Source organism: Argentina silus (assembly GCF_951799395.1).
Source record: "Argentina silus genome assembly, chromosome: 21".
Taxonomy (NCBI): Eukaryota; Metazoa; Chordata; class Actinopteri; order Argentiniformes; family Argentinidae; genus Argentina; species Argentina silus.
Genome location: NC_139675.1, coordinates 4,518,106 through 4,543,080, shown reverse-complemented (window position 1 = coordinate 4,543,080; position 24,975 = coordinate 4,518,106). Strand labels below are relative to the sequence as shown.

Below are 24,975 nucleotides of genomic sequence, written 5' to 3'. Positions count from 1 at the left end.
AGTGTGCTTTTAAATCCACCTGACGAAGTGCACAACAGTGCACACTTAAGGAGAAGGGTGGAAAATTGGACACATCAACAGACGGCAGCAACAGAATACAGCAACAGACCTTAGCGACAGACCACAGCGGCAGACCTTAGCGACAGACCACAGCGACAGACCACAGCAACAGCCCGCTGCCAGTACGATGGCTGACCTCACTTCCAATAGGTGCAGGATTCTTATTCCAGAGGACACTTGGCAATACGGACAGTACATCAGTGTGCATAATTAAAACACTAAAACCAATTACAGTGAAACTAAAACCTCATGACTCTGTAATTAGAATGTAACAAGTGTCACAACAACAGTGTCGTAACAGTCATAGTCCTACTCCTGACCCCTGCCCAACCATAACCCTAAACGACAGCGAAAGTATAATGAATAATTACTTATAGCATTAACACTTGTAACATTACAGTAGTACTTAAACCACCAGTGACAATCACGAACACTGGACTTATACGGTGTGACTGGATACTTTGTATTTTCCACCCTGTCATTTCCTGAACTCAGATAAGGTGCTAGCTTTTCAGGAGACAGGTTAATTACCAATTAAGCCGATATGCATGCATCACTCCCTCCTCTTCCCCCTATCGTGTTTTAACATCCCGTCAGCCCAGTTTGACAGTTGCTGATAAGCACTTGGCAGAGGTTACTTTGTGTTGCCGTGGTTATACGGAGGGAATCGCGGAGTTTGATCACTGTTTGTGCTTTTGTGCGATCGTCTCGCAGTCTCCTGCTTCTTTGGTCCAAAGTCGTCACGTCTTTCCTTTCTTTTCCAGCCTGACGTTTTTCAAGCTCTGCAGCTGCCAACACTCGCACAGAGAAACTCCGAAATGAGACAGAGACTGTGTGTCTGTTCTGCTCGCTCCGGGCTAAACCAACAACAACACTGTCAGCAAAGTCTTCCCCAAAAATAGTTCAACCATGCTCGAAAGTTGTATAAGCATGTTCCTAAAGTGTCGAAAGAAAGCAAACATTTTTTCATCGCATGAACAGATTCCATAACTTCCTCTTTCTCAATTGGGGATTCGATCAAATAAATCTAAATGTACACATTCAGAAGGAGAGACAGGGAGTTGAGAGCGATGTGCAACACCCCTTCAAAAAAACTAAAAACCCAAAAAAGGAGAGAGAAAATAAGACAAAACATGAATTTCCAGAGGGGATTTTGTTCAAGTAGAACAACATCTGCCCCAGGCCAAGTATACAATATGAATTCAGATAAAGGAGAACGACAGTTGGAACGAACAAAATGTTGCCTGGGCTAATTAACAACAAACACATTCATATCAGGTTATGGCAGTTTGAATTTAAAAGTCTAATATCATTGTTTACCTATGTCCTCTCTCCAAGGAGCAGATGACATTGTCTACATGTACTATACACACATTGCACATCATATGCTGAAACATATTAATCATACCCAAGGCCCCAAACTTAGACTTCGACATCGACCTACTGTATGGCCCTGTACAGTTACAAGATTTGACTGGTCAAACAAGTCCTGAATTACACAGCTGTTACCAAAGCAGTCATTGCAGATAGGAAGGAAAGAAGGAAAGTAGGTAGGAAGGATGGGATGAAGGATGGAAGTAAGGAGAAAAGGAAGGGAGGGAGGGATGCATTTTCAAAGTATTCAAACATGGCCCCGGTCTCAGCTGATATGACAGGGTACATATAGTAACAGGGTAATATTAAAAAAATCATATAAACACCTCACATACAGCATAATATATGTGCAAACATTCATAGCGTCCCACAAGCCCGATACCGACATGTATCTAACAAGGCTCCTACAAGCGGAAGGTGACGTCATCGAACTGCCTCTACTGGCTAACAACAGGTCAAAGGTCAGCCAGAGTGATTAGGATTAACTCATACAGTGTGAGAGCTCAGGGCCTGACATGTGGCGGTATTACAACATTACCCACTCTGACTGTCCACACCGAGACCCAACCCAACCCGCCACCCCCCACCGCCCACCCCCACCGCCAGCCTCCCAGCCCCAGGCCAGCTTAGCTCAGCACAGATCAGCTTATCCGGGAAGTGTTCACACTCTTATCCCATAGGGGTATGAGTATGAGTTATCTGTATAGAGCTGGCTATTTTGGTCAGTTTATGCATTTTTCTAATTTTACATCCCCCCCCCCCAAACAAATAGGATAGCGTTATAGGATTGATACGGAGGCAACGTCTGAGATTATATCGGTTTCAGGGAGCTTCAGGCTCCAGTTCTCAACAGGCGACACGGAGGTCTGGAGGGTTTTCTTTTTCTCATTTGCATTTGATTGATCATTTAAAGTCTCTGCTTTGGCAGGGATGCCACACGCCAGTGGCCTGTTCAGGATTGCTGTGTCTCAATTGCCTAGCTTTTTCCTTGCGATGCTACGGGATCATTTGTATACATTTCAGCGTACGTTTCTAAGCGTAGCGCTAATGAGCAGAAACGGCTCCCCGTCGCATGCCCGCAGTGCCCGCATGCCCGCAGCGCAGTGCGTATGCATGTAGATCCCATGCAACCCAATGCCACTCGATACACAATGAACGTGAAATTCAACAGTACTGCTGCTTCAGAAGTTGGCGCTGATAAAGTAGGGATTCCGTGGCTGCATGAGGTAAAACAGTGGTTCAATTCATAGATTATATTCCATATTACACTATACATTGACCATCGAGACCCCCAAAAAGTGTAGACTCCTCTACATAGATAATAATGACAGTCAATATAAAAGCAAGTCCACACCTCAGGGAAAATGTTAAAATAATTGGGACGCAGTTCCATCATCTGCCCTATAGGCAGGAAGCAACACAACAAAGCAACGGAAGCAACGCCTCACCTCCATCTAAGATATTCCTCAATTTATGATGACACAAAGCTGCCTTTATTCAAGCTCTATCCCAAACGTAGCCCACAACTAGAGCATTGTAGTCCAACGTGTCACAACATGTATCACCGCTTGACTGCCCTTCAAGGGAGGTTGAGAGGTTCTCTTAGGAAGCAATGTGATATCTGACAAAACCTAGCCTCTTCTCTTTGAGAGGGAGAGGGAGAGAGAGACAGAGACAGCAACAAAAGTACACAAAGAAGTCCTGGGGGCTACCGACTGACCTCTATTAAACTCAACGTTCAAAACGTCAATGTCTGTGTCAACATTACAAAACCCGCCTCGGCATGGAATGAACATGAACAGGAAGAGTCTGCTCTCAGCAACATGACATTGTGTTTCTCCGAATAAAAAGGGAGCATTCAAACATTTCCATTTCCTGTCTTCTGGATATGCACCAGCAGTAATTCAGCAGTAAAAGTGGCTGTGGATTCTAATGGATGACTTATGCCAGGGAAAGTCATGCTTCAATGGCACAGGTGGCCAAGGGGCTGTCTGAGGAAAGAGTTGAACTGCATCCCCCCCACTCCAGCTCAGAGGCGACAGATTGATTGAAAAATCAGCAGCGTTGTGTCTACTCTGGGGGTCCGTGCTGAGAGTCCCATCCACGTACTGTATGATGCTGCGTATTGGCAGGTCCTCCAGAGAGCGCCAGTGCCAGAATGCCTCGCAGAGCTCCACATCAGAGTGACAGGGCCTCCCGGAGGAGCTGCGCGTCAGGTCCCTAGCTGAGCTCCATGACAGAGCTCATGCGTGCCAACTGACCATGGGCAAAGCTCTCTATCGAATATGTCCCCCCCCCCCCCCCCCTCCCTCATTACCCTCGCCCCAAGGCTGCCTACAACTCCCATCACCCCCAGAGTGGTCTTTTCCCCAAGGTTGCCATGTCCCTTTGTGTCCCCCCCCCCCCCCCCCCCCATCCCACCTCCCCCTCTCACCCCTCCCCTTGACCAACCTTTTCTCCTCAGTCTACAAAAACCCCTTCAGCTGCAGGGCAGATGGATGAGCCGGCGAGAGAGGGAGGGAGGGAGGGAGGGAGGTAGGGAGTGAGAGAGGTAGGGAGGGAGGGCGGGTGGGCGGGCAGTAGCTATGGTAACTCCTTCCCCACTGCACGCCGCTGGGGCGTCTGTGGTGACCAGCAGAGCGTGGCGGTCAAGGCAGACTTGCCGGGGCGGCAGACGTTCTTTTTGTGTAACGGATCGAAATGAGCTGAGACAGCGCTGTTTATGTTCCAGCTTGGAATCCTCTCGAACATTCTCGCTGGAGAGAGAGACAGAGACATCCCCAGTAAACTAAACAGCCACAGATTGGCCTAACATTAACTCTTCCAGCTCAGAGGATCTCAGTAATTTGGGAACAGCCCTGTGCTGTGATGCCCTTGTTTGTCATTAAAACCAGAAACTTCCAGTCTGCGGGCTACAGCATACTACCCCATCACTCCTTCCTTCCCTCCTTCCCGGGGAGGAAAAGGGAGGGCGGGGGAGGATCGGCTAAGTAAGATTAACCGAAAGCAACAGTGCTCAACCCAGCTGTGACAGAAAGAAGGGAGAGGAGAGGAGAGGAGAGGAAGAGAGGCGAGGGGAGGGGAGGAGAGAGGGGAAGAGAGGGGAGGGGAGGGGAAGGGAAGGGAGGATTGACGAGACAGATGTGCACTCTCACTCAGATATAAAGGTATGTACAGCAGCTTGGACCCCACACACACACACAAATGCATAGGCATGAATGACGCACGTGATAGCACTCAAACACCCACACACAAACACAGATAAGTACGCACAATTCCTATTACTGCACTGTACCAATCCTAAACCTCGAGAAGGAGGTCCTGCATGAATGAGAAGTGACACATTTGATGTGTGTAATTCTATGTTCAATTATTCATCGGCCCCTCGCCTTCCTGATGATTGCCGGCATTGTGTTCCTGCTAAATTGTGTGTGTGTGTGTATCAGAAAGCCTGGGGAAGTCCTTTGCGGAAAGCAGCTACGAAGGGGTGGAAAGCTGTTTAAAATGAGTGATGCCTCGCCTCACATCAACCCAATCAAATAATGTACCTTGCTTGGGCTGAATTACGGTTATCCTTTAGGTTTTTTTTTAAATCAATGTTCCTCAATGTTGAAAGCTAGCATGGGCAACAATTCTCTGCAAAATACCCGGTCGGAACAGACGACGCACATGACAACAAGCAAACATTCTATGTCCATGTGGGGGGGGGGGGTTATGGAATGTAACATCTAATGAAATTCCCATTACTCTGTCCAGTTCAATACAAGCCAGATTGGCTCATCCAAAATTGTCCAAAGGAGGCGTGAGAACAACGTGGTTTGGAGGTATGGCTACATGAGACTCATGTTAAAGTAATTATGACGGGGTGTCAGACAAGGCTGTGTCCTGGTACCATTGCATATCAACAGCACCATTCATGTGTACAGTACCAACCACAGCGACCGCCTGCTTCTCAACACATGAAAGCCTCAGCCTCTGCAAACACAAGGATGGTACCATTCCACACTCTGTTCCATGCATTACAATGAGCCCATCCTCCGATTTCTACCTCCACCAGCCTCCCCTGATATGTAACATCTACGTGCTTTGACAACAACACACGTCAGTTGCACTATCATTTGTCCTAGTTTTTCACGTCATAAACACGATGATACGTCATGGAAGTGTCACAATCTATAATTTGCGTTCAGTTTCAGCGTTGTCTTTCATTAAAAACCGACATACAGAGTGAATGGCGCTTAAAATGGTGTGTCTCCCCATGGACAAGCTCACAGAACGCCAATGAACAGAGAAATGCCTCAGTCCTTAGAGCGTGTGCAAGTCGTGGGCTCAGTCCCTGGAAGGGGACTACAAGCACACAGCATACATGCACTCACTGTACTGTAAGTGGCTGTGTCAGTCCCCTAAAGGGTCGGCTAAATGGTATTATTTAAGTCATTTTGACTGTATCAGTCTCTATATTAGAACATCATCCCAGTAACAACAAACACCAGGCTGTAAGAGACCCCCCCGACCGCAATCTCATTGGACTGTTATTGCCAGCAGGGGGAGTGCCCTCCTCCTACCACCCGCAGTTCAACTGCGCAAACACATTTCTGTCTCCCCGTGGTGAATACCGCTAACTTCTCTTGCTAGCTTCTACTGCTAGCTCCCCGTCAGTATGTCACTTTCTGTCTAGCTGACCAGGCCTATGCATGAGAGACTAGGACAAGGCTGCAAACTGCGATGGGCGTCCCCCTGTCCTCTGCCTCTCCGGGGCACAAGAGTGGCACAGGCTGGTCCTTGGGTAACCATAGGCTGGAATTAAGTCCTGATTCATCAGTGGAGTGATGGTGACAGGCTAGCTATCATGTCCTGCATCTAGTCTATTAAGGGGACAGCACAACAGACTATGTTACTGTGCAAAATGGTTACGCAGGAAAAGTCATGGTCGCAGTGCGTTTGTACTCTGAGCTGGGAGATGGCACCTTGCGTGAAGGTGTGAGTGTCACATGTAGTGACAGAGTGCTTGTGGGTGTGTCTGCTTAAGTTTGTGTGTGTGTGTGCGCATGCACGTTTGTGTGTGCCTGCTTGTTTGCCTGTGTGTGTGTGAGTGTGTGTGTGAGTGTGTGTGTGTGTGTGCAGGCATGTGTGCATGTGTGTCCCTGCGTGTGTGTCCTAATAAGCACAACTGTGATGCATATCTTACCACCTGCGAGACGGGAGCGGTACAGAATCCCAGCTCTCTGGTGTGGCACGGCACAGGTAAACAGGAGGGGTGTGGGTTGAACGGAGACAGCTACAGGTCACTGTCATTCTGTTGGGGTTCTTCCCGCCCTTCCTCCCTATGAGTCAGTTTGTTTGTTTCACACCTGTACAGGTGTGAAACAGGGACCGATACATTGTAACCCCGTCGCCAGCCAGAGGGGTGACCAAACAAACAGCGGCATTCCGAGCAATCAGCGGCGTTGCTTGGAAACCGTCCCTTTCACCTGTGAACTGATACCGCGGTGCCCGCTGATGTGTGCCAAAAATCGGATGAAACAACAGCGTCTGCTACCTGTCTGCTACATCTGCTGCCTATACCAGGCCACAAATGAATAATCGGCCTGGGTGAAAAAGTACTGTAGAATACTCGATTTAGCCTCTTGACCTCCTCAGTGGAACTAATGGAGTCAATGAAAGTAGCGAAATCAACTGCACCCCCAAGTATTTGAAAGTATTTTAAAAACATTTGAGAGCCCTGGCCATGTCAGAGTGTGAATATTGAATAGTGAATATTATCAATGAAGAAGAGATGGATTATGAGAGAGGGGACGAAAACCGTCTATAGGTCACATTCCAGTACATGGAGCGTGAAGGAGAAGAATACAACTAGATGAGCAGCCAAGCTTTTGAAAAACAAGGGAGGAAACAAAAAAGGCCAAAAATAAGGTTCTACTCTGGTGTTAGGGTCTCTCCCTCTCCCCCTCTCTCCCCCTTCTCTCCCTCCATGGAGAGATAGAGGGAAAGCTTTCTGTTTGATATGCATCTCTTTGTTGTCGTTCCCCTCCCTCCATCTCTGTCTGTTTTATATTCATCTCTCTATTGTATTTCCCCTCTCTCTCTCATTAATATTAATGTCTCTCTTCTTCTCTCCCCTATTTTTTCCTCCCTTACTTTTTTCCCCTCGTCCTCCCTCCACCATCATTCTCTTTTTAACTCTTCCTACCTCTATCACCCCTTTCACACAATCTCTCTCCCCCTCCCTCCCTCCCACCTCAAACCAAAAGCAAAAGGATGCACAACCAGAATGCATGCACTGTAGAATTAGTTTTCCTCTCAGCGACAAAAAATCCTTTGTTTTTTTTGCCTTTAATCCATGCCCATGCTCTCAAAATGTTCACATTTCATTATTTTAATGCGTGAGGGAGAATCCATCAATCCCAAGGCATGCCATCAGTGTTGTGATACTTACTGTCCACATGATGATGATGGTGATGGGGGGGGGGGGGGGGGGGGGGGAGGAAGGAAAGCGCATTAATTCACTAGTCCCTATGGGCCTACGAGCCGTGAATACTCTATCCAGCAAACAGGACACGCATGAAATGGATTGCAATCGCATACCCTGCGCGTGACGCATTCCCGCCTGTGAGTTCCTGTGTTGCTGGATGATGTTGCCATTTTGACGGATGACACCGTGTGTCGCCTGGTCTGCAGCTCTAGCCGGAGTTCTGGAACTGCTCAGAGTTCTGGAACTGCTCAGAGTTCCATCAGCCGCCGCTGGCTCCCCTGGCTGGTAGATGTCAGCCATCAGAAACGGCCCCATCACCACAGTGTCAGGTGGCATGTAAGAAAAATCTCTGGATGTCTCAAAGGAGACGTGTCCCTTAATGACACCTCGCCTGTCGTTAAATGCCGTGCGAGGGTAGGAGCCGACCGAAACGGGAAGCCAGCAGCACCCTGTCAACGTCCCCGACGCAGACCTGAAACAGCTGAATCGCTTCATTGGGTTCACAGCACAGCCTATGCGCGTGCGTGCGTGTGTGTGTGTGTGTGTATATGTACACTGTTTGCTGTACATTACAGGTAATTTGGCTAAAGTCAGACATATTGTCCAGACAGAGCTCATTAGCAAAGTCATTAAAATGGTGAAGTAGTCATGCAGGGCGAAGGGGGGGGGGGGGGGGGGGGGGGGGAGAGAGAGGATGTCACGGAGCGGAGAAAGAAAGAAAGCACATTTCATCTTGAATCAGGGGCAGGACTTCCCCGGGCAGGTTAGACAGGTGACATATGCAGGCCAAAGTGGGAGCCATATCCAGAGCTGTCTTTCCCATGCTCCCCTGTGTGTATGATGCATCACAAGGCGGCCATTTTGGAATGTGTATGAAGTGCAAAGCCGCTTCGACGGCAGTTCAACAGTACACCATCCTGGGCAGTGAGCTGTACTGCAAAGATACACAATAACAATGACATTTGTCATATTTATTGTTCGTATGTTGTAAGTTGTTCGTACGCTCATCAGGTTCCATTGAGATGCGGTTTAGAGATATAGTAAATGGTACAAAAAAAAAAACAAGCAGTTAAGCAATGCTCACAGCCAAAGACCAATATAACTAATACTATAGTCATTCTGTCAAACCACAGGAATACTAGAAGAAATGCCACTGTACAACTGTAGACATGTTGTCATGACACTGTTAACATAGTTGCATATAATGAAACGTAATATGTTCAACATCCTCAGCCCAGTTATGAAGATATAGTGTAAAATGTCATATCCGTAGTCACTTCTCCAAGGCTACAAGGACAGTGGATGGGGTGAGGGGAAGGGCAGGCTATGGGGAGGGGGGAGGGCAGGCTATCGGGAGAGGGTAGAGGGGAGGGTGCCCACGTGTTGTAGCACATGGCGGATACGGCTGGCTTTGTTTCGTCTTTGCACATTCCCCCCAAAAATATTGACGAGAAGGAAGACCGACTGTAAAAATGGAGCAGCAGGAGGGGCCGAGGCCATCGTGGAACAGATATATAAAGAAAGAAAGAAAGGCAAAGAGACAGGCTGGAGATTAAGAACACAAGGACGCTCTGTGGACATCATGCCCTGGGAGAGCCCAACAGTAACGAGAGAGGACGCCAGTGCAACTGAACATCCACAGCAGGCCTTCGTTCTGCAATTAAGAATGCCTCCCTTCTGTGACACATTCATTCCCTGTTTGGCGTTATGGCCCTGGACGCAGCGTGGGGAGGGCCCGATGTGGGGAAGACGTCGCATCCGACTATTGTTGTGTAACTTGATTTCTTCCCTCTCCCTCCCACCCACCCACCCCCGCACCCCACGCCCTCCCAGCCCCCCGCCCTCCCCGCCGCCCTCCCTTCTCTCATTCTCTGCACCAGAGACGAGTGACGACCAATAGAGTCAGTCAGAACGCAAACGTACATGAGAGTAAACCAGGAGGGAGGCTGGTGGAGGTAGAAATCGGAGGACGGGCTCAGTGTAGTGCATGGAATGGAATGAGGAATGGTACCAAATGTGTGCACAGGTAAACACACACACACAGACACAGACACACACAAACACACACACAGACAGACACACACACACAGACACAGACAGACACACTCCAGTCATCTCCGATACAAGACTGGTGCATGCTGTATGACGTGAGTAAAGAGGACAATACTGGAGGTGCAAAATAATAACAACAACAATAATAATAACAATAATAAAAATTTTAAAAAAACACAAAAGCATCATCATAATAGTCCCAGATGGATTGGACGCTGTGTCATTGATGTGATCAGTCACATTAAGAAACCAAACAGTCCTCTATGAGTCACAATACAGGGAGGCAGAGGGTCCCGTCACAAGAGAATGCATCCAAATCCTAATCCTACAAATTTCGGCAGCTGGCCTAGATTCAGGTGGCGGGATGGGCAGCATGGCCGCCTGTGCCTAAACAAACATCCCGCTCCTCTGCCCAGAAATCAGCTTGCGGGGCCAAGGTGTGAGGCGTGCCGCCTGCAAGTCATATAGCAGTCAGCGTCTGACCGTGTCCTGACGTCGGTCTTTGGCTGTGAATGTGACGAAATCCCCACAGAAGAACGCCAGTCAGAAGGAGGACACGCAGATGACATGAAAAACAGTAGCTATGCTCCAGTAAGGTCACGCTACAACCTTGATGAAACCAACGTCGTTGGTTGTTTTTGCAACGATTGTACGACCATGAACAAAAACAAGCAGAGGGGGATGTACAGAACTGAGGAAATGTACCGAGCCTGTCCCCCACTCAACCTCTTCATCGACCGCTTCCACAAACAACGGCCCTTTGGATGCAGATCCGACCACGACCACGACAACGTAACAGACCAGACTTTACCTCTCGTGTGCGCAGCGCTCTCAACAACTCAACTCCTTTTCATCCCCAGTCACTGTTGAAAGGTTAAGTGGGCTTTTCAAGCTCCTGTCTCTGTCTCCGTATCAGTGTCAATGTTCTGCTCCCTCTGTCCTCCTAATAAATAGAACTGCCATTCTCTGAGAAGAAAGGGGTGGCTGATAATGAGAATGATGCATGCCTTGGCCTTCGTCTTCTCTATGCCCGGGTCTTTGTCTGTGTCTGATAGACTGTGAATAAGTTGTGTATAGTCACACACACACACACACACACACACACACACAATCAGGTCCAATGTTTGGTAAGGTACAGAAAGGAGGTTTGTGCTGAAATTACAAAAAGTTGAGGTGCTGTCATTCGTATGTGTATCATGTGTGTGTGTGTGTGTGTGTGTGTGTGCGTGCGCGCGCATGTGCGTGCGTGTAGGGTTAGGTTGTATTTGTTACACCTACGGCATCTCCCGGAGGACAAACAGGGCAAAAAAGATGCCATCCTCCTCTTTTCTCTGCTTTCTCTCGGCTGCATAAGTCTGTCATTGAAATGTCGTGATTAACTTGTCTAGCGAGACGTTGAACAGGCTGTTAGAAAGGGGGCGTCCTTAATGGGAACATGGTGTTGATAAAGGCAGACACACCATAGTTGACCTCTTGAAGAAGGCCCATGAATCACCTGTCTGAAGGAAATCAATGTTTTGTTTGCAGGGCAGGCACACACACACACACACACACACAATACAACAGCACAGACAGACACAGCACACACACACACACACCTCTAGTGGAGATGCGTCTCCCTGGACATCGATACAACCACTGCCTCTTTGCCATTATCATCTCCAGTCATTTAACATCCCTTCCTCCTGGTAGCTTCACCACCACTCTCTCAGCCATAACAACACAGGTCTACTCCAGCCAGACTGATCATCCTGAACACTGGTAGCTTCACCACCGCTCTCTCAGCCATAACAACACAGGTCTAATCCAGCCAGACTGATCATCCTGAACACTGTTTGGGGTTAATGACTTGGCACTGTGACAAGTGTTGAGTTTGAGGCCTCTTTTGTTGTGAGAGACACAACATTCCTCTGCCTTGACTCTTGTATACTGGACAGATCCTTCATCTGTCTGTGTGTGTGTGTGTGTGTGTGTGTGTGTGTGTGTCCTCTCTGTAGAAGCCTAATCTAAGATCTAGCCCCTTCAGGCATTTACGTATATCAGTATCTCTAATCCATCAATCACTCTTGTCAATATTGTTTATGATTGCAAATAGTACATTTGTATTGGATCTTGGTGAACACAATGAATCTACATTACAAACTCAATTCATTATTTCCAGTGATATAATCCACGGGAACATTTCCTTCCGTAACATTATGTTTGAACAAAAATCATTACTGCGTAGCCTAGAGAAATTAAACCCCCAACAGCTGGGATATTACATTTCACGTTAATAAAATACCCCAGTGAAGACTGTGGGAAACGTAATTTTGTGTGTGGCAGCTCTCTCAAGAATAGGTTCTCTATTTGTAAGTCAAACCAGCTCACAGGAGTGCTTTGAGTCTTTAATAAACTGCATATAAAGTCATAAGGATACACAACACAAACCCCCCCCCCCCCACCCCCCTTTCTGCCTAGTCCATTTCCATTGTGATGCTGTAGTCTAGTCTAGTGTGCATTGGTCAAAGTGAAGACGGAAATAATACCCTCTGACGTCTACTGTAAAAAGTCATAAGGACACACAACCTCCCTCCTCCCCCCCCCCCCCCTAGTCTACTGTGATCACCAGGGGTTCTAAAGCATATCCTTCCGTTGTGTTCGTCTGTTCATTTTCTCATCCGACTGCAAAAGAAGCCGCTTGTATTTAAACCCCTCTCGGGTCCACACACACACACACACACACACACACACACACACACACACACACACACACACACACACACACACACACACTCCCTTGCCTTCACACACACACACACTCCCTTGCCTTCACACACACACACACTCCCTTGCCTTCACACACACACACCCCCTTGCCTTCACACACACACACCCCCTTGCCTTCACACACACACACCCCCTTGCCTTCACACACACACACACACACCCCCTTGCCTTCACACACACACACACACACACACTCCCTTGCCTTCACACACACACCCCCTTGCCTTCACACACACAAACACACACCATTTTCTTAACACACACACACAAACGCCTTTACTGTGCATGCCTGTCAAACACTCCATTACAGTAGAGCTGTTCAAGCTGCCTGTGCCAGCACCAACCAAGCTCCTCTCCTCCACCACGTTAATCGCCTGGATAAATCACACGTGGTTAAAGAGATATTAGCATGTATCGCACTAAGGCCGATTTAGATAGAGCTCGCTACTTAGAACCATATATGTTCTAGAGTCTAGGGGAAAATGTTATGTTAACAACAGAATTATGTGTGTTTTTTTTCCTCTCGCTTGTGTGAGACATTTTCTCCATATTTATCCTCCAGCAAGCCAATCAGAAATGCTCCTTGCCCGTATATATGCAGTACAGTGCTGAACACTGCATTAATCTCTATATATGAACAAAACAGGAATGTTCTTGTGGACAAAAATAAGCCGATGGGAAATGTGCTCTGTTTACATCAGAGGGAGAGAGAGAGAGAGGCACTTCATATCACCCAGCAAACTGAACACAAATACAGTCTGAGAAACAAACAGGCTTTGACGTTGCATTGTGGCAGTAAAACACCTCTTTCACTTTCCCTCTGCAGACGCCACGTCTTGCTCTGATGTGATTACCGTGACGACTGACAAAACAACAGCTTTCCACGGCGTTTGTCATCTTCCCTGGACTCAATGTGCTGTACTCAAGAGTGTCAGCCCATCCAACAAGGACGTCACCACCTGGGTCACTCTCGTCACTCACTCACTCACACGCACATTAAATACACATACACACACACACACAGTACACACACACACACACACACACACACAAAGTACACACAAACACATACATAACGTACACACAAACACACACACACAGTACACACAAAGTACACACACATAAAGTGCACACACACACACACACGCTGTGTCGGCACTTGGTTGTTGCTGTAACCCCAACGCCCCCATGAAGGATGCCAGTCTTGCCCTGCCGCATTGCATTTTACTGCATGAGGCTAGTGTGTGTGTGTGTTTGAATGTGTGACTGTGTATGTATTCGTTTCAATGTTTGACGGTGCAAGAGTGAATGTGTATATGCCAGAGGTGCCAGTCGCGATGCCCGCTGACACGGGGGTCTGGCCTTCACATGATGCCCCCTGCGTGCGTGTCAGAGTGTGTTATGGTATCTGTGGAGAATGGTGACAGGGTTGGCACCCCCGTGTCTCCAGCACCTCACTGGGGACAGGCCACCGCCACCGCCACCGCCACCTCAGCTGTTTGGGCTTGGGGTCACAGGGGAAAAGAGACGGTCACGTCAGGATTATATCGGGAATATAATCTGCCCTCCCCCCCCCCCCCCCCCTCCCCCTCCGTGCTCGCTGACCCCACTTCTGGTCATGCACTTACTGTACATGCAGATAAGTGACTAAGCAACACCCCCCCCCCCCCACCCCAAGCTTGAGTCTCTATTTTTAACATTGTCAGTATTGTCATGTATTTCTGTAAGAAATTGTGTAATTTCTGTCAGAGTCTGACAGGAGAACCTCTACTGTCCCTGTGTGGCATTGTTTACCGCTAACAGAGCCCAAGCAGACTGCCCCTGGTTGTCAAGGGTGACACAGAGGTCCACATGGGGAGGTCTGTTAGGTGTGCCATCACCCTTGGATTATGCTTGTTCTGTGACAGTGGCGTATGTGTGTGTGTGTCTGTGTTTGTGTGTGTGTCTCTGTATGTGTGTCTATGTGTGTGTGTGGCTCCAAGGCAGCCATGCCTGACCTTGCTTCTCTCTGGTGCACTCAGTCAACTCAATCTATTGAGCAAAGGGCAACACACACTCTCTCTCAGTTAGTTGACTACAGAAGAAACACAAGAAGTCATAACCAACTGTAAAACATACACTACATATCCAAAGAGTTAATTATCGCAGAATAAATTTAGAAATTCCTCGTACTATGTATATTCTGTATTGACAAAATGTGTTACAAACTTCCTCTTTACTGACAAAACAGTAGCAATCCGATTATGTTAAGAGTGCAATGTTTATTTCATGAAGCCAATGCTTCATAATCAAAGAAAATGAGGGAGAGTTTTGCATGAAGTTCTCATCGAAAAAATCCCAGTCAAGATTGATATGTGCATAACATTATTAGCCCAGGCAGGGAAATCACAGCCAGCTCTTTCTGCTGTAGATCCCCAATAGCTCAGAGATAAACTTAAATAAACATTTTTTAAGCAGCTTAGCAGGCCTAGGGCTTTCCCTCACAACTCGAGGCTCTGCAGAAGACATCCACACCACGAAGAAACAGAAAAAAGCCGCGGAGAACGACTTCAAGAAAGCTTGGGGGGGGGGGGGGCGGGGGGGGCGCATCCAACAAACGTTATCAATAATGCAACGCGTCGACTTTATCCTGCTGCCACTGTACACAGTGTCACAAAAGCCGACTGAAGTTGGAGAACAGAGCAGAGCGGCACGAACAGAAGCCAGAGCTAAAAACCTCTGGTTTCCCGCTCCCAGAGCCATTATTTAAAGATCCAGCTAGCTTGCGGCTAACGCCACCGACCCTCTATCTGCTAATGCAGTCAAAGGCTAATATAATGGATGTGTCCCTGAATGCCTGCAGAGACTGAAATCATGTAATGGGATTGTCCCGGAGCACACAAAGGAGTGGTGTGATAATGGGGAGGCGTACTGCCGGAGCATGGAAACTCTCAAGTCGGCGCCGCCAGGAGGGTAGGGTGCCGGCCGCGACCGGAACATTCCGCTCCAGTGAGCGGTCCTGTGGAGACGGGGGCACAGATGCGGGAAAACATCTGCCCGGGGAGCATGTAGGGGTGAGGAGGGGAAGAGGGAGGGTGAGACGGGGGGAGGGGGAGTATGTAGGGGAGAGGAGGGGTGATGAGGGGAAGAGGGAGAGGGGAAAGGGAGGGTGAGGAGCGGGGTTGTTTGTTGCTGTTGTCTCCTTATACTAGACTGATCTGAGATGCGTATGTGCTTTAGCCACTTCCTCCAGCCGTGTATGTTATGCCATACATGTAGGGTAACTAGGGGGGGTTACGGCACATTGAGATGGCCGCACAGAATTATATTCTACCACAAATATAAACACACCCACATGTACAGTGTACCCATGGGCTGAATAAAGTTATTTGAATTTGATGAGTTCAATGAGTTAGAGCTCAACTCCTCTGCCGTGTTCATGGGGGGGAAGTGTGGCATTTTGTTGTGGCTAACCGTAGCGATTTGGACCGTGAGTGTTCGATGCTGTCGCAGATCAAGTCATCTGTGCTGACCTCAATGTCAGAGCTCAGCGACCCTGTGACAGCCTTAGGGCTTTCTGACGCACACACGCAAGGCGCACATGCAGGCACGCACCCACACACACCCACACCCACAGTCAGCAGCCAGGCTCTCACAGTTGACTCAGGAAATCGTTCTGATACTCCTCTGCATGAGTGCTGATTAACAAGGGTTGCCAGGGTCATATGAGTCAGTGGATCAGTGTGGTCACATACACGACAACCAATAAGATAAGACAACACACACACACACACACACACACATCCCAAATGTGCGCACACAGACAAACAAACACACACACACACGGGTATGTGCGCACACACATGAATGCACACGCTCACATGAGGCACGACACATACTGTAGTAAACCTATTCATCCTCGTCCGATACCTAAACCTGGCTATTCCCAAATACACCACACTCTCTCTCCCCGTTGTGTCCTTGTCCCCAATCACAAGAGCCTGTGAATTTCATTCCCGCCACTCGATTGAGACACACAGTACGCACTGAGAGAATGACTTGCTTGAGTTACAGGGAAATGACTCCAATTCAGGATTCCCTAAGGGTGCCTTTGGCATTAAGCATTAAATCCAGCAAGGACAGTACACTAAGTGGGGTTAAATGTGTCCTCAGGGCCACCGTACTCACAACAATACAACACTGTCGGTCAAGCACTGTTAGAAGAGCTCATCCAAATCGTGACGTTCAAATCAGCTTGAGGACGGACGGACGATGGTGAAGCCAATGAGTCACCAACGAGTGGGTGGACCTGTTAGCCTCTCACAGGAGTAAGAACTTCAGATGTTACGCGGCCATTAAAATCTACAGTGCATTGTGTTTCTCCGTGGTCCCAGCAAGGACCCTTGTGAAACAATACAACCAGAGCCTGTATCCTGTGACAGATTTAACTCAATAGTCCATCCACCCATCACCTATCGAACATCCATCCATTAATCTATCCATCCATCCATCCATCAGTGAAATGATCCATGAACTGTGTCGGCCCGTCCGTCTGTCCATTCATCTATCCATCAAACCGTTCTTCCATCCCTCCACGCCATCAGCATTCCTCCACATAATCTGATCACCTTTTACATGAGCCATAGAACAACAACAACAACAACAACAACAACCCCAAATCCACTTTAAGGGAGACCATTACAATGTCTGCTGAGGGCCACAGATGGTAGCAAGCCCTGGGAGAGAGAGTGAGAAAGAGACGGAGAGAGAGAGAGAGAGAGAAAAACTGAAAAGGAGAGGGAGGGAGAGGGGCATCAGAAGAGAGATGGAGAGATGGTGTGGTTTGAGGGAAACAGAAAGAGGGCAGGGGGGTGAGAGAGAGAGAAAGAGTGAAGGAGACATGTGATAGCCCCTCTGGGTGTCCCAGCTCTGGGCAGTGTTCCAGGTTGAGGAGGTAGCAGCTCTCTCATGTGCTCCACAGTGTTAATTTCTGTTGCCCAGCAAGACCCTGGCAGGGCCCATAGTGTGTGTGTGTGTGTGTGTGTGTGTGTGTGTGTGTCCTGCTGACAGATGCCCAGCCTCCACCTGATGTGGGCATCTGTACCCAGGGACCACCTACAGGTTGTGACAGAGTTTGTGTGTGTGTGTGTGTGTGTGTGTGTGTGCGCCTGTGTGTGTGTATAGATGTGTGTGTATAGATGTGTGTAAGTGGGCTGCTGTGGGTGGCTGCTTAGGATGGCTGTGTGTGTGTGTGTGTGTGTGTGTGTATTTATAGATGTGTGTCTGGCTGCGTGTGTGTGTGGCCTGGAGGTTGGCACGACAATGCCCAGTGCTGCGTGGGAAGGCGTGCTGTTTACCTCAAAGATCACTGATAATCCTCTCAGAGCAGGCACAGAGGGAGCAGGACACGTTCACACACGGTAGAGGGAGGGGGGAGGGAGGGAGGGAGGGAGGGCAACACACGCTGTAGGACGCTGATAACATCCATGTCAGAGGATTTGGGCGCAATGTCTTTGTTCTGGTTTAATAACTGGCAGAGGAAGAGGACCATTTTGGCTGCATCTCAATAGTGTGATGTTTGGCTTCCTCTCCTCATCTCCTTCCCTCCATCCGGAATAATCTAATCAGACTTGGGTAGCTGAAAGAAAAATACCCAGAGAGCGACGGCCATGTTGCTTTCACCTGTTGTGTCTAGTAAGATTACAGATCTGTCTTTGTCCACAGTGCATCTCCAGGTTGAAATATTTGTGTTAAATTGACGCCGTCTGATTGAAACCAAGAGAGCAGATGCCTAGATATGATCATTGTAGGATTAGGGCCAAGGATTTTTTCCTCACCACATGACACGGAGGTTATCCTCGGTGAGTTCACATGGTAACACATATCATGCTTCAACATGTGCGACTGTTATCCCGGCAGGTTCAACAGGTTCATCCTTAAATTAGAGTGACCTCATCTCCAACACGCACCTCAACAAATGTGTCAAAGTGTGAAATGTAGGCAGTGAAAAAACGAGTAGCATCAGTGCTTTCTAAAAGTCCCTAGACACAAATTCTGAAAGCTGTCCGACGATATCGTCTCCGAAACCAGCTCCTCAAAACTGGCCTAATGGAGGGCATTCGACTTTGAAGCGAACTCTTGTTCTCAACAAAACCATAATGGAGCCCAGGAGACGCAGTAGAACAGAGTAGCATCGCAGGACACGACTAACCACTGAGCAGAGAGAAATGTGAGGCTATTGAAACGGTACCGTTCTTTGTCTGGTCTCGTCTTTGCCGGGGAAGTGGCTTTAAGTACAAGAGTGCTAAAACGTTGACTGTGTTCGACTGGCGCCTCTCACTGTGGTCGGGTAGGGCAGACCCACCCAGTCTCCAAATGAACACATTCTGGGGGATCCTTTCTGCAGACCAAAGAATACGTTCTGTGTGGACGTGTTATCAAGCTGTACTGGCAGGGAAATACGGAAGGCAGAACGCTGCATCAGGAGGTTGGTGAGGTAGGTGGAGGCATGAACCGCATGAGCCTCACAACCACGAATCATGCTTGGGACCTATTTCTTTTTGGTGCTAATTCTTGTTGCTTATGCTAATGCCTTCCCCTGACAATTTACCCTATCCTTAAAAACTCTAAGCCAATGCCTAATATTGCCTGACCGCCATGCAAGTCGTAACTCACCTAACTCTCAGTAACGTATCTTGTAATTCACATAACTCACGCAACGTATTTTTTGTTTTTGTCGTATCTTACAGCACCACATGTGGTCAACGCTGGTATAGCCAGATAATACCTTCACACAGAGCTATTCTTTGATGATCCCTCAGAACGTATTAATTTGGAGACTGTTGGGAAGACGGTCTGATAAGCAGACTAGTGAACTTCATGAAATGTCAGAAGGGGGGGGGGGGGGGGGGACGCCAAGGCAAGCAACCTCACCCAGTGCTAGCTAGCCCTCCCCCTTCCATCTTTCCTATGCACCTCAACCCTGTCCCATGTTGCATCTAGCAACAACATATCCTTCACATCCCTCTTCCCTATGCCACAACTAGGGAGCAAGGGAGCTGGGGGTGTAGGGAGGGATGGAGGGAGGGAGGGATGGAGGGTTACATGATCAAGTGGACACTCTTCTACTAACACTACATTACCGAAGAGGGCAACATCAATCTCCGCAAACAGCGTGCTCTGAGGCACTACCGGAAGAGACCGCAGACCAGGGACAAGCAAAGCTCCCCAACAACCCTATGGCTCTAATGAAGAAGAACTACAGTGATAAAGCCACACCACTCAACGGAGATAGATTAAGCATCAAGCCGGCCACAAAGTCCTAATTACCCATATAGCCCTCCTCTCGGAGCCAGCGTTGATGCCATAAGCCAAAAGCGAAAGTGGCGGCGGGGACATCGCAGCAGACTTTGCCATCAATAATGCAACGCCAGAGAGGACCTTCGGTATCACAGACAAATGAAACATGTATTATTCATCGCGTTATCAACCAATGGGGGTGCGGCACAAGGCGCTCAGATTGAGATTACTCATGTCACCGCAGAGCTTGAGTGGGACTGTGTGCTTTTCCGTCCGGCAATTTCATTACTTACTGTGAAGTTGCATTGTGCAGTGGAGGGACACAGAGGAAGCGGGGGAGAGAGGGAGGGGTGTGTGTGGTTGTATGAGACAAAGTAAGTGAGAGAAAGAGAGAGAGAGAGAGATGGCCTGAGAGAGGCAGCACTGCAAGTAAAGAGCATCCCACTTCCATGACTAAGACAATATGATACATCAGCGATGAGTGGGAAGAACTGTTTGCTGTGTAACACATTGGCAAGTCTGAGAAATGCCAATAGACATTGTCATATGACGTTGTGAGAATTGAAAAAAAACAGAAAACTGTTAAACTTCAACCAAAACTTGCATGCTAACATGTGGGCACACTACAGGCAATATTGGGGCCAGGCAGCCATACAGTAACACAAATTACATGCGCAGAAAACTCTCTGATTTATTTGTTCAATCAATCAGCAGCATAGCCAGGAATTAGTTCATATGTGGGCCTGTGGAAAATTGGGTGGGCCAGAACTGAAGCACTTAAACCAATAGGTCCTACCACTCTAAAACGCACATATAAATTGTCCAATTGAACGCATAGCCTAGACAACAGTCAATGTAACACCTGCCCACTGTCACAAAGAGCCGGCAGCACATAAACACGGCGGCATTTGGATGTTCGCATGGTGTCACACATTTTTGATGAATGGCATAACTATATATAACACACACACACACACACACACACTCACTGGCCACTTTATTAGGTACACCTTGCTAGTACCGAGTTGGACCCCCTTTTGCCTTCAGAACTGCCTTAATTCTATGTGGCATAGATTCAACAAGGTGCTGGAAATATTCCTCAGAGATTTTGGTCCATATTGACATGATAGCATCATTGCTGCAGATTTGTGCTGCACATCCATGATGCGAATCTCCCGTTCCAACACACCCCAAAAGTGCTCTATTGGATTGAGATCTGGTGACTGTGGAGGCCATTGGAGTACAGTGAACTCATTGTCATGTTAAAGAAACCAGTTTGAGATGATGTAAGCTTTCTGACATGGCGCGTTATCCTGCTGGAAGTAGCCATCAGAAGATGCACTGTGGTCATAAAGGGATGGACATGGTCAGCAACAATACTGTGGCATTTAAACGATGCTCAATTGGTACTAAGGGGCCCAAAGTGTGCCAAGAAAATATCCCCCACACCATTAGATATTTGCGTTAACAAGCAGTTGAACAGGTGTACATAATAAAGTGGCCGGTGAGTGTATATATATAATTAAGGTAGTTAGGTCTATGTATGCCACCAATCACAAGTAGTTACAGTGCCTCTAAGCTTCGGCACCATAACCACTCAATTCGACTGAGAACAGTTCTGACTTGGTTGGATTTGTGTCCGGATTTGGCCATTTCTGATACATTAGACAACATCCATAATTAGGTTTCATATCAAAACTCTGCCCACGGACCTATGCACCTGTATGGCCCGTTATCTGAAACTCTCAGATGTGCGCCCTGTTCCCGTGCGTAAAATTGTACCTGCGACCACTACCTGCACTTTGAAAACCAAATCCGACACCACTGGGACAATTTTCTCGAAACGTGGGTGAATGATGCGTCTTGGCATACGGATACGGCATTTACAAAATTAAAAAGGGGGTGGGGAGAGAGAACACAGTGTCTTGCCACAGCTAAGCCTTTAATATTTCACCGCTTCCAACACACTGCCACTCTAACATGATGTTACGTAACAAATGAGGATGGCTTGGCCGGGACATAATTGCACTCTAACAGTTGCTGCATTCCTCTGTAAAATACGTATCATGTTAAAGCAGAAACGCTGAAGCTGAACAATATGTTGAATATATTGTGGACAATATGTAATTATACATGTGTGTGTGTGTCTGTCATTGGATATGAGTTTTATTCTATTTCAGCATTAAAAACCGATTCCATGCATGTGTTCGATACAATTTCAGCTGTTCTACTTCACACAGAAAAAAAATATAAAAGTTCCCCTCATTAACCGTCTCAGCAGAGCGCTGATCAAATTGCAATTCAGTCAGGACACTCCAGTTATTGCATGACAACGGTAATACATTTAATGTTGGCGTAATAGGATGGCTCTGCTCTGTAGAGCTCCCTGCCTGGAGTTAAACGACCACAACATACAAGTATACAATATGGCAGGCGGCCCATGATATATCAACCACCCATAGGTAGCGACATGCAGAGAGACCGAGCCGGTGGAGGCTGGGGGTGATGGGTGGGACGACCACACAAACTTGCTCTCAAAGCCAGTACGACCAAGTCAAAACTGTTGAATGCTATGAAGGAGCGTAAACTTGGCTCATTTTAAGTATTTGTCCCTTGAACATGTGATGTTTTGCACACGTGTGAAGCAGCTGTCCTGTCCCCTGACGGACAGCTGCGCCGTTTGACTTAGAGTGCGCCGCCTGAACAAACGCTATGCTTCATTAGGGGAAACGGGGGTTTTATAGACAGCCTACACAGTTTACGGGTCAACATGTAATCCAGACAGATATGTTCACGAACGCTAAAGGGCGCGCATTACGCGCACTCTAATACCGTTGACTGATGTGTTGGGAAACGGCCAAAAATCGTCGAGAAAGGATCAGATATCCCACCATAAGCATATTTGCAGAAATAATACCTCATGCACAACTCTCTAAGAAGCTTTTCTGCTTGATTTTGGTCTGGGGTTTTTTTTCTTTCTGTAATGACAAAGTTGAGAGTTATAGGCTAGGATTGCTCTCCGCTTCCAGGTGTTTTGGCAGGAACATTAACTACTCAACATACAAAACCTTGGAACAAAACTCAAAGCCGCCATAGCGTGTGGGCTACAGTTCTTCGGCAACTTAAACAACTCTCTCATGAGCACATTAATTTCATCCTTACGGATTCTGTGCGCCCTTACCTTAATAACACAGCTATTTCCCACGTGAAGAATCCCCATACAGCTACAGAATGCAGCCTTTTCCGCGTCATCTCAAGACTTGAGTTGCACAGACATATACCCGGGAACGCCTCTGCCTATCTCCGGCACTCGGGAAATCTTGACTTCAGCACCCTGGACAGCGCTCCAGATGTTCTCGCCACAGTCCAATACGCGGCAAGCTCGCAGAGCACGGTAAACGCAGATACATAGCACTGTCGGAATTCCACATAATCTAGGCGTCTTCACCACACAATCAGTTTTAGCGCAACGGGATGAAAAAGCGGACACGGGACCTCACACATCGACTGCAAGTAGCGGCGGCGGTATTTCGGGAGAGCGCGCGGCAGCTGGAATGTTTCTTGACACATTCACAGACATCTCGACGGTGCTCAGGAGCGAGGGCATGGAAGGCCCGCCCCAGAAGCGCTGTGATTGACAGCGGCATCCTCCACTCCCCACCATAAATATGCATGAAATTAGACAACCCCTGAGATGGAATGTGTTCCATATAGTATATACAGAATTCCCAGAGGGGGAGTCAGTGCATATGCCCACCTGTGTTATCCTATCCACACAATGACAACACTGTTATTGTTTTACATGACAGTATGCATCATTTCATTAAGATACAGTAGATCCAATTTAACACCATAGGCTATGTAGAACATTTATAAAAGATGCCAGCTGGATGGATGTTGTGTACCGTTGTGTCACGCTGGGGGAGACGGTGTGGGCAGTGCCAGGGAGAACGCTAGAGACGGGCAATGTTTGCCGTAGGCAGTGTGTTCAGCACAGCTGGATGGAGAGGTGTACACACACACGCACATGTACACACGCACGCACATGTACACACACACGCACGCACATGTACGCACATGTACACACACACACGCACATGTACACACACGCACACGTACACACACGCACACGTACACACACGTGCGTGCATGCTTGCGCGTGTACAGTACATATTTATGCTTAGCCTTTGTGTGCGTGCATGCATGCACGCACACACACGCAGCTGGGATAACCCTATTCCAGTGTTCTGTTAGCGTGTTTTTTTTGTCAAACTGCTCTGGATTCAGTTGATAAGCGAGAGGCAATCATGCGTTCCAAGTTTCCCTCTGCCAGAAACAGCAGCACAGCACTCATTCAGTGAAAACATTTGCCTTCTCCCATAGCCATAGCTGGATATAGACCAGAGATATCGTCAACAATTCTTACTGTGTGTAATTTAGGAAATGGCTGTTCTCGGTTTCATGTGGAGAAGCGTAATATTTTAATGCATGTGTAAGTGACTGACTGACTCAACCCGGCTGACTAAGTATCAGGGATAATGATTTATGGATGTAGACAAGGTGATAAGGTGATGTTAAAGTGGGGTCGTGTGTGTGTGTGTGTGTGTGTGTGTTTGCGTGTGTGTGTAAGTGTGACACTCATACTGTTAGGTGATTCGATTGGGTTAAAGTGAAACGCTGCTTGAGAACTATTGTACATGATGCCATGCTTTTTGACAAAGTGCAAAAAAATAAAATAATCTGGCCCGTGTTAGAGCTCTAAAAATACCATCATCTGCGTAACTGATGACTTAAACCTCTACCAAGTCCTTCCAAGTGTTTGACACAAGAGCAGTAATGAATGTGAAAAATGTTGCACATCTTTCCTTGGCCCACTGATTGAACTCCATGCCAGTGACAGAATTGGCATTTCGCATAATTCTCTTCACTATTTCCGCCCCCCCCCCTCTCCCGACAAGGCATACAAATAG

At 47.8% G+C, this 24,975-nt stretch overlaps 1 protein-coding gene across 1 annotated transcript in view; it reads right to left on the bottom strand.

Moving 5' to 3' along the window:
- glra3 (glycine receptor, alpha 3) overlaps positions 1-23,257 on the bottom strand; it is a gene marked incomplete at its 5' end in the record, with an annotated part of 59,281 nt that extends 36,024 nt beyond the window's left edge. The window contains one exon of the mRNA XM_083693319.1: positions 23,187-23,257. Coding sequence (XP_083549445.1) covers positions 23,187-23,257 — 71 coding nt within the window. The remainder of the gene's footprint in view (positions 1-23,186) is intronic.
- Positions 23,258-24,975: the final 1,718 nt, after the last annotated feature.